Here is a 10387-nt window from a genome sequence, read left to right on the forward strand (position 1 = left end):
CAAATCAAGTCAACGAGGTTTCAGTTTCAACCAACCAGTAAGGATTCCAATCAGATGACCTGGGAGGGTGGAAATGAAAACCCGTGACAGGCAACAAGCTGAAGGGGGAGAGCAGTCACGACCCATAGAGTTGCATCGGCCTACCGAAGACACCCGCAATCACGCTTTCGAAAATTGGAGAATGGAACGAGGTGGGGGCGCCGAGGGACTTAATGCTTCGCGACAGGCTTGGGGGCAAAGGAGCAACAAGGCCGAGAATCCGAACGCTGCTGCAGGAGCTTCAGGGCGGATCCAACACCAGGCGCTTCAAACATCCGGCGTTAGTGGCGAAGTGCGGCAACGGAAGAACCCAGAAGGAAATATTGCAGATTCGGACTGAGGACAACATCGAGGAAGAAGGCTTCAGGCTTCAGATCCATGCATCAAGTCTTTCGCCTGTTGATAGAACTTCCGGCGACAACGGCAAGCGCGGACAGAGTGCAATCGAAGAAGATGAACTTAGGTTCTATTAGGGTCGGGCACCAAGGGGTCGGGTTATGGGGGTGTTTCGGGTTCTGGTTGTTCGGCCGGGTCAGATCTCTGGCCCATGGCCATGTCAAAAAAAAAACCGCTAAAACCAGTTGTTTTTGAAATATATTGATAAAATAAAATAGCGAGAGAAAATCAATTGTGCCTCTGTCATAAATCCTATGAGATGTTTACAATTTTGTCACTTATAATTATAAATTTAGCTTGTATATTAAACTAAAAAGAAAGTAAGTAGTATTTAGAATTTAAAATTGCATGTATTAATTCAAAAAATCTCTAGGCTTATATTTAATGTTGGTTTTTTGAACATTAACTCAATACATAATAAGCTAAGAAAAGAAAACCGAGTTTTAAAAAGCCAACAGTTGTAGCACTCATGGCTTATTAAGTACCTACTGAGTTGGTTAACATTTTAGGTTGCTTAGGGTGCATGGATTGGATATATTGATTATTCAGTAAAAGACATTACCTGGATCTTTGAACTCTGGAACAACAAAAGAAACATTAGGCATTTGGAACCTGCTTAGTAGGAATGCATTTTTCCCTTTTCCGAAAAACTATATCTGATTCCTTTGAAGCCTAAAACACAGTGAAAAAATGACTATACTTACAAATAGACAAGGATTAGTAACTAGTGGAAGGGATGAAATTCAGATCATACATAAATAAATTTAATATATTATGGCCAAAAATAGATGATTCATGTGATAAAAAACTTCTCTCATTCTTTTTTTCACTGGCTTTCTGATTTCTGCACATACAAAGCTGAAAGGGCTACATTCTTCATATTGTTGAGTTTCGCGGTTTATAGGCAAAAACTCATGCTGCTGAATCTTGTAGCTCACAGCATTGTGCTTTAGAGAAAGGAGATGGCCCTCTTGGAAGAACTTCTATCATTTTTGAAGCACTCGAGGGTTTTATATTCTTCATGCATGAATATCGACGCAGTTTCTTTACTTCCCATTCTTCTTATCTGCAACACACTCAACCATTTTATCTTCATTTAATGATTTCAGCAAGTCTAAGCACAACTACACAAAACATACTGCAGTTTTGTATTGTAACTATCAGCTATCAGCTTGAAACTGCTGTAATACCTTTCTGAAACCACGATCGCCGGACAGTACGCCGTATGTGTCGCTCATGTCTTTCTAAGATCTCATCGACGGTGTGCATTTGAGATATTAAGGGTCCTGAAAAATCAACTGTGTCTCCTTGGTCCTGTGAACTCTGTAATGAAGGAAGTAAAATAAAGTCTCAGCAAGGATGCATAAATTGTATAAAGCTAAAACAAAACAATGCTTGATCCATTTATGCTCTTGAGAAAAACAAAATTTCTCTTTGAAGTCAAATAATTTCCTAGCGTCTAGCATTACAAGTTCCAAATTTCATATAGATCAGATAGTACAAATCACCTTATCAATGAAAACAGAACAAGATAATGTAATATCTCAGTCACATAATTCTATGCCTTAGATTGAATAATGTTATCAATGAAGCTGGAAAACTGAAAGTAACTTACCAGGTTACTTCTCTTGGATAATGAGTCTTCTCTGTGATAAAGTGTCATAGATAGTTCTTGTGAATGGTACTCATCAGAAGTATCAAATGAGTCGGGACGATCAAACTTATTCCACTGGTTCTGCATTACAAGCTTAGAAATTTCAAGTAGATCACGGCCCCTAGAGTTGGAGCGTCCTCCACAGAATTCCTTGTTTTCATAGTTTCTGGATTCAGAATTATTCCTTGAAGTTACTGTCGAAGTTTCTAAGGAATTATACAAGTGCCCTCTTGAAATTGATCGAGAATGTGCTCTAATTGAGGTGTCATCTTTACGCCTTTTCGCCCATGCAAAGCCACTTGATTTTGAAACTTGCAATGGTCCTGGAAAGGGAATATCTACTTTTGTTTCATCCTTCATATGGGAACCATCTTGTTCTAGTGGTTTATCACTAGATAGCTTTGGTGCCTCCTCATCTATGTCAATGTTCTCTTCTTTAAGGACTTGGCAAGAGCTATCATCAACTTTTTGTCTTTGGGAAGTTTGAATTTGACTTGTCAAATCCTATGGGAGAAGAATAAGAGCTAAAGTAAGATTCTGATTATGATAATTAAAAGATTGGCATATTCATAAGGAACAAAATGATGCAGAGGTTGAGGAAGCAGGAGAGACCTCAGCTGGGGCTAATTTACTGAGTGCTAGTGGCTTTCTTGATGGTTTTCGTGATTCTGGTCTACAAGCTCGGCCGCTAATCTTTTTCCTGGATGTTCAACACTAAATGAATCCATGAAAACGTTGCAACTAATATTTGAAAAATTGAAACTTAAAAGAATGAATTTGTTATGCTCAGTATTGTAAAAAAAGGTTCCAAATACTTTTTTATACTTCTACAGCCTTCGGAGTCAATTTGGTGTACCGTTAAAAGTTGGAGTGAAAAATCCAGGGATTAACATATCTTAACAACATTTCAAGACACACAAACCTATTTCTAGAGACACCAGATGATGTGTGATAATTTTAGCCTGCCTTTGCCAATAAATCTGCATAAATAGAAAGTTAAAATGATTTTCACCTTTTTGACTCCTCCTGGTGCTTTGCGTCAATCTCCTTGCTAGGTGGGTATATTGGCATGCTTGATGGATCACATGCATATGGTTTTGTTTTGAAGTACTGAAAGTGATACTTTGTTATCAGAAAAACTTGCATAGTCCAAAATCAATGCTTCAACAATGCATAGTGGCACAATAGAAAATTAACCTCTGATGAGAGAGCAGATGTGGCAGTCCCACGTTTGCTCGGTTCGACAGAAAGAAGCGTTTGTAGCACATTTATGCTGGTCGCAGGCAAATCTTTAAATGTCTCCCAGAGGCTACTATCGTATGGTTGTTGTGGCTTGAACAAAGTTGCATGAGGAAGTTTGGTCTTTTTCCAGTAATCATCAGGTGGAGAGCCGCAGAGCTTGAAGATTTTATGCAATTGTTCAACCTGCATAAACAAAAAAAGAAGAAATAGTTTACATGTGTTTCAGAAGCAGTGTCAAGCAAAAAATTTGGAGTTACCATTCCCGGTTAATTCAGTTTATTATTCATAACCTTGTTAAAACTCAACCTATTTCATTTGATTCCACTCACCGAGTACATGGAATTAATTTTGAAATTTAGAAAGCAAATTGGATATAGTAATTTATTCCTTTTGCCTAAACAATGAATAGAGCTCATGACATGTGTTTAGTTTTTCCCCCTTCATTCAACTTTCAGACTAATTCTAATACATCTCACAAAAGGCGAATCCTCAGGCAAAATATTAAACAAGGAAGGAAAAGAATTCCATACTTTTTGAAAAGGTTACTACCTCAGTTCTTCCCTGAAGTATAGGCTTTCCAATAAGTAGCTCTGCAAATACACAGCCAACACTCCAGAGATCCACAGATGGACTATAATCTGTCGAGCCGAGCAAGAGTTCTGGCGGACGGTACCACAAGGTGACAACACGACTTGTGAGGGGCTGCTTGTTGTTTCCTGAATTGCACCAGTTTGCCAATCCAAAATCTGCCACCTTCAATATGCCTTCATCATTCACCAAAAGATTCGATCCCTTGATGTCTCGGTGCATCACACCCTTCGAGTGACAATGCTCAAGACCAGATAACAACTGTTTCATGTAGCATTTAATCTGCACAACAACAAATTGTGTCCTTTCAATAAAGACAAGAAGCAAATTGGAACTCAGTTCCAGAAATTAGCACTAACACAAATACCTGTGATTCATTAAACTTGATTTCTGGTCTAGACAATAGCCCTGTGATGTCATGTTGCATGTACTCAAACACAAGGTAGATGCTACAAGACAACCTGGAAGTAATCAAGCCCTCCAATTTGATGATGTTGGGATGATCAAGCCTTCTTAGAATCATTATCTCCCGCGCCATAAACCGGACGCTCTCTGGCTCGAAATTGTCAAACCTGACCTTCTTCAGAGCCACTATCTTCCCAGTCTCAAGCTCCTTTGCTCTGAAAACACTACTATATGTACCCTGCCCAATCTATCATTACAAAAAGAAAGCCAATTTTCAGAATACTTACAGCATTGGCAGAAAAAGGAGCATTTTCCGAAACAACCCAGATATTCAAAGTTCAAGTGTTAAGATTTTCCCAATGTAATAAACTATTACTATGTGTTAGCTAATAAAATAATCCTATTGATAATTCATGTTTAAGATTTTATTTAAGCAACATAGATCAGATATAAATACTAAGTGCTTTAGTAATTTTCTCTTTCGAACAATAAATTATTTGACACATGAGATGAGAGATTGAATTATGGTTATGCTACTTGCTCCCAGCAATTAAGTCATAAATTCGACAATGCAGCCCAATTAAACAAGTAAAGAAATAAAAAGAATGATAGGCTGAGAGGGATGAAGAAGTAGGAAGGAACCTTCTCAAGCTTCTCAAATGCATCAGCACGGAGGGGAACCCAACCCTGAATGGCCTCAGCGGCGACGGAGCTAAGCCAAGCGGGCCAACCGGCGGCCGCCTGCTCACCTTCAACGTACTTTTGCAAATTGCCGACCAACCTGAAGCTGGAGGAGTCACTCAACTCGCTCTTCCGACTCGCTGAGTCAGTGTTGTTCCTCCTCTTGTCATCCTCCGCCGAGTGGTCCCCCGCCGGTGTGACGGACACCCCTTGCTTGACCACCACGCAGCCCATGAGGAGCTAAAGTTGCTTCATTTTGGAAGTAAAGAGCTTTGCAGCAGCAGTTCATATGCCATTCTTGTTTTTTGTTTGCGCCAATTGCGGCCTTCTTTAACGAGTCCTACATTGCCGAAATCAGCGGAAAATATATCATTGTTTTCTTGCTCTCTCTCTCTCTCTCTCTCTCTTTTAGTCTTCTTTCTTTTGACAAATGCAATGCACAATTCATTGATTTAGTTATAAATGTTATATACTGCTATTCTGGGTTTCCTTTGCTTTATGGTATTGCCTTCTGACTTCGTTTGATATATTTAACTAATTTAAATACATATTTATATTTTAATTATTATTATTTTTGTATACGAATATGTTCCTGTAAATAAATAAATTTTTAGCTTTTCTCATTGTTTATGAATGACTTTTATTATAAAAGTAAAGTGCATATCAATTTTTTTTCCTTCTTATTATTAGTTGGTTTGTGAGTGGCATTGTTGAAAAGTGCATGGAATTGGATTGGGATATGTATATGGAGATTTGTTTCGTTATTTAGTTTTGGTGACATGATCAATCATTATGGCTAAATGGTATTGGATCATTGTTTGTGTGTTGTGATGCTTTATAGTTAATAAGTCTGTCTATCTAGGTAGTATGTGTGTAATTGTGTATATAAAATCTCCACTTTCTTTGTATTTAAGATTTGTTGATAGGAGATATTCTTTCTTTTTCCATACTTCATGCAACACCTCTCCCTTGCGTGGGGACACCTCAATCAGTAGTGGAAGGACTAAGGAGAAAGATGAAATCAATTAAAAAAATAAGTGTTTAAACTTGAGATAAAAAAAAAAAAAAAAACAACAACAAATCTAACTAGAACCTTTTTGGCTATTGAATGTCTCGGTAAATTTTTAAGTTGTGTCAAAAGATCAAAGAATTTTAGCTAAGTTTATCATTCTCGCATGCATTAATAATTTTGTCATGTTTACTTTCATATCTTTTGTAGACTTATAGTCCAAGCATTATTAGCTTGACAGGTAGAGATAGTAATGGGGCAGGCACCTCCATGCTTATAAAATTCTTCATGGTTTGACACTATTTAAATAAAAAAAATCAGATATTATATTATTGGCTATCTTCATATCCTACATTTTGATATATTGACCACAGTTCTCATCTTTTGTGGAGATAATGTTATACAGTTATAGAATGTTGGATATAATATATTTCTGAGTAGATAGATAAGAGTCCCCATTTGAGACCATCATTGAAGACATTAGTTTTAATTTGATTAATCTTGTGAATGGGTATTTCATATTTGTTTGTGTTAGTTGATATAAGAATAAGAAAGGTTGATGTTTAATTAATTAATAATGGTTCTTTCCTGTATTAGTACATTGAAATTTTCTATCAAAGATAGTGCTTTTTTTATAAAAAAAAAAAAGCTTGATGTATTAATTTCTGAGTTGAGTGAAAGAAGCTTCATGATGATGTGTGTGATGCATTAACCCTATCTACCTTATTAATATTGTCTCTACCTTATTTTCGGAATGTTGTTTTCTCACTAACCTCTGAAAAAGGGAAAAGATAATGCAAGTTGCAACCCCACTATCTTGCTTTTTCTTTTCTTTTTTTCCTTTTTTTTGTGGGTTTTTTTGGTCTGTGGGAAAAGGAAATGATAGGGTCTAAAATGCGCCAAGCCTCTAGCAATTGTGCTAAGCATTATCATTGCAATTATGTAAAATATATGCTGTTTATAGGCTCCATGGAATCCTAGAGATAACAAGTTATGATGTTAATTGTTAACATAATAAATTTGTATTTGTTAAGTGTCCCAAAATAAATAAAAATAAAATAAAATAATATTTGTGTTTCTATATATAAAGTATGGTATCTTTTATGTCTCATAGTGTCCTAATAAAAAATAAAAAATTTTTTTCTCGACACACTTAAATACTATTATGTGTCTGTTTGTCTAACTTTAATATATATGTATTGTTGAAATAAGTTTAGAAATAATATATATTATTATTTATTAAAATAAAAAATTATTTTAAATACTTTATATAATTAAAAATATTAAAAACAGTTAAAAAATTAATTAATATTTTAGTACTAATAAATTATTAAAATATCATTACAACTTATCAAAAAAAACTTATATTTTATATATATATTATGTTCTCGTGTCTTATAAAAAATTAAAATTTGTGTATCTATATGTTTTCGTATCGTGTTGTGTTCCGTATTTAAGTCGGTGTCTATAAATCATAGATTTCTATGTTTGTTGTTCTTAGATTTTGGGTTGAATTTTTCTCATCTAAAATTTTAAATATTTTATATGTCATTTTCTCAAAACTCACTATTTTTATGTATTCTTGTCCTAAGTTGATAAACAGTGGTAATGGGAACAAATTTTGAATCTTCCCTGCTTTTGCAAGTCTTTGTTATTATTCACTTAAATCATGTTTTAGTGGAGTTATGCAGTAGGATACTAATCTGGTAATAATTTTGTCACAGTGAACCATTTCCTCAATCCAAAGGAAAGGCCATAGTAAATCTCAAGTGTATTATTAATTGTAAATTTGCAATGCAAGAATCCCCACAAAGCTGAGCAATAGTCTTTTTTTTCCCCTTTCATTTTAAAATTCTTTTTACCCACTTTTGTTATAATGAAATATTAAAGATTTAAAGGTGCAGCATGAGTTCTACTACATGTGGTGTTATGTGGCAGCACTTACAGATTTATTTATAATTTTATATATTATTTTATTATAATTGAAATTCAATTTTCAAAACTTTAATAATAAATCTCTTTCAAACAAGGAAGAACTGAAAAAAGATGAATCTGATAATGATAACAATAATAATAAAAATCCATAGTTGCTTCCTCGAGCCTCCCGTGATCATACTCAATGCATTTTGAAAACAAAGGTATAATTTATGACAAAATAGTTTCGGGTAAAAAAGCTTTAATTTTTTCAATATATTTAGTGCATACAAAATCTTTAAATTAAAACATTTTTAAAAGTATTCTTAAAAGACTTATTAAAAAAAAACATTATTATTATTATGCTCTCCACCATGAATAATTCGAAATTCAAACACTTGACATTTGACAATGATGACAAAATCTATATTAGTGCTACAAATGGACTCATTAATCGAGTTTTCATGCATTATCTGTGCAGCTTGAGAAAATGACAAGAAACAAAAACAATTAAGAAAAAAGCGCGTGCACCAAACCAAGATTTAAAAAAAAATTTTCGCCAAATCAACTATGATGGATGTATATATGTTAGGGCTTGTTTGGATGTAATTTTTTTAAAAAAAATTTTTTAATGATCTTTTTTAAAATTTTTTTACTAAAAGTAAAAATGATTTTATATTTGAATATTTCATATAAAATTTTTTTATCTATTAATTATATTTAGATAAAATAAGATAAAATTATTTTTTATTTGTTTATTATATGAAAAATATATTTACTTTTTAAGAAAAAAAAGATCATTTAAAAAAAATGTAAATTGTAATTTGTCAAAAAAGATATTTTTATTTTATTTTTCTAGTATTTTTATTTTTACTATTAAAAATTTGTCAAACACATTAAAAAATAATAAAAAAAATTTTATTAAAAAAATATTTTTTATCGATTTAATAACGTTCAAGTACTATACATATATATAATTTAATTTATTTTTAATATGTATTTTATACTAATAAAAAAAATATTTTTATATTTTAAGGTATATTTTATATTAGTAGTTGATTTTAGTATACACCTAAAATAGATGATAAAATAATTGTTTAATTAAGCAAACAAAATAAATGATTGAGCAAAATGCAGACCAAAATCGAAAAGAAAAGAAGTAACAACATTCAGTGTGATAGGTTGAACAAAGCATGTGAATTAATGGAGTCTGTAGTGATTAATTTCTCAAATCATTTGATGCTTGGTGGAGGGAATGCTTCACCTTCTAAATCTAATCCACAAAAAGCAGACACCGAAAAGTGAATGGAAAAGCAATGAGTTATGAGTATGTAGTAGTAGTGATTAAAAGGAATAAAGAAGAAAAGATGGTGGTTGTGGTAGGTCAGAAGATTGGTTACAAAAGATGTCACTGTCCCAATTTGTCAACCACAAGTAGGGTTTATATGCTTTATAACTGTTGGTTTAGTTGGTGCTATAATAATGTTGACTCTATTCCGACATAGTGGAGAACATACCTATCTAGCAAAGTGAAATTATAAATAGCCATAGGTGTGTCATGGCTCGAGTTGAGCTAGATTTGAAATTAATAAGATTTTTTAACGTGAATGTTCTAAAATATTTCAGAAGGTTCCAAAAAACTTTAAAAGATTCTAAACATTTTTAAAAAATATAAAACATTTTAAAAGAATATGAATATACGTAAAAGTGTCAAGAGTGATATAGAATGAAGGTCTATACATATTTAAGTGAAAAAATCTGAGGAAAAAATTAGCTTATACCACAACACTAAGTAGATTGATCATTAAGATCAACGAAGAATCTCATGAAGATGTTTCTATTCGATTTTTTGCGTAAAAATGATTTTATGGCAAGATGATAGTTAAAATATGAACACTAATTCATGTATAATTTTGTGAGAATAAATTAATTAAAGAAAGATTAAGAGAAAAAAGGGTAGATAAATTTGTGAAAAAAAATACTTTTATTATTAACAAATAAACAACACAAAAACTAAAGATGTGAAATGATAGTAGAGAATAAGTGTTGAAACCTTCACTAATCTCACAAGAGAATGAATAAGCTCTTTTAAAGTTAACAAAATTTAGGTAGAACTTGATGCGAAGTGTTCTAAACACTCAAGTGCTAATTTTATAAATTCTCTTGTTTAAAGTTGATCAACAAATGAAAAGAACAATGAGAAGAACTAGAGAACAAGAAAAAGAGATAACCTTACCAAATTTTAGGAAAAAAAAAATCCTTTTTGAATAGTTCGTTGAAATCTTTTTTATAGTCTCAAGTCATTTTAAAAAGAGAATACATTGTCCAATAGTTATAATGTCATATCTAGGGGTAATTAGCAAAAAGTGTCTTAGAGTGTTTTCATTATTTTAAGTTGGAAAAGTATAGGGAGCCAATAGAATATTTGTACAATGTGTGTAATGGAGGTTTAGGGAGCA

At 32.9% G+C, this 10387-nt stretch overlaps 1 protein-coding gene across 1 annotated transcript; it reads right to left on the reverse strand.

The window, feature by feature from the left end:
• Positions 1-1186: 1186 nt before the first annotated feature.
• On the reverse strand, positions 1187-5518 carry LOC112722530 (protein IMPAIRED IN BABA-INDUCED STERILITY 1). Its single transcript, XM_025773588.3, has 9 exons — positions 4967-5518; positions 4287-4571; positions 3881-4201; positions 3287-3514; positions 3102-3199; positions 2702-2789; positions 2051-2593; positions 1626-1758; positions 1187-1501 (listed from the first exon to the last, which is right to left on the reverse strand). The coding sequence occupies exons 1-9, from the start codon at positions 5237-5239 to the stop codon at positions 1482-1484; spliced, it is 1989 nt and encodes a 662-aa protein (XP_025629373.1). The 5' UTR covers positions 5240-5518; the 3' UTR covers positions 1187-1481.
• Positions 5519-10387: the final 4869 nt, after the last annotated feature.

This window comes from Arachis hypogaea, chromosome 11 (genome assembly GCF_003086295.3).
Source record: "Arachis hypogaea cultivar Tifrunner chromosome 11, arahy.Tifrunner.gnm2.J5K5, whole genome shotgun sequence".
In the NCBI taxonomy this organism is placed as follows: domain Eukaryota; kingdom Viridiplantae; phylum Streptophyta; class Magnoliopsida; order Fabales; family Fabaceae; genus Arachis; species Arachis hypogaea.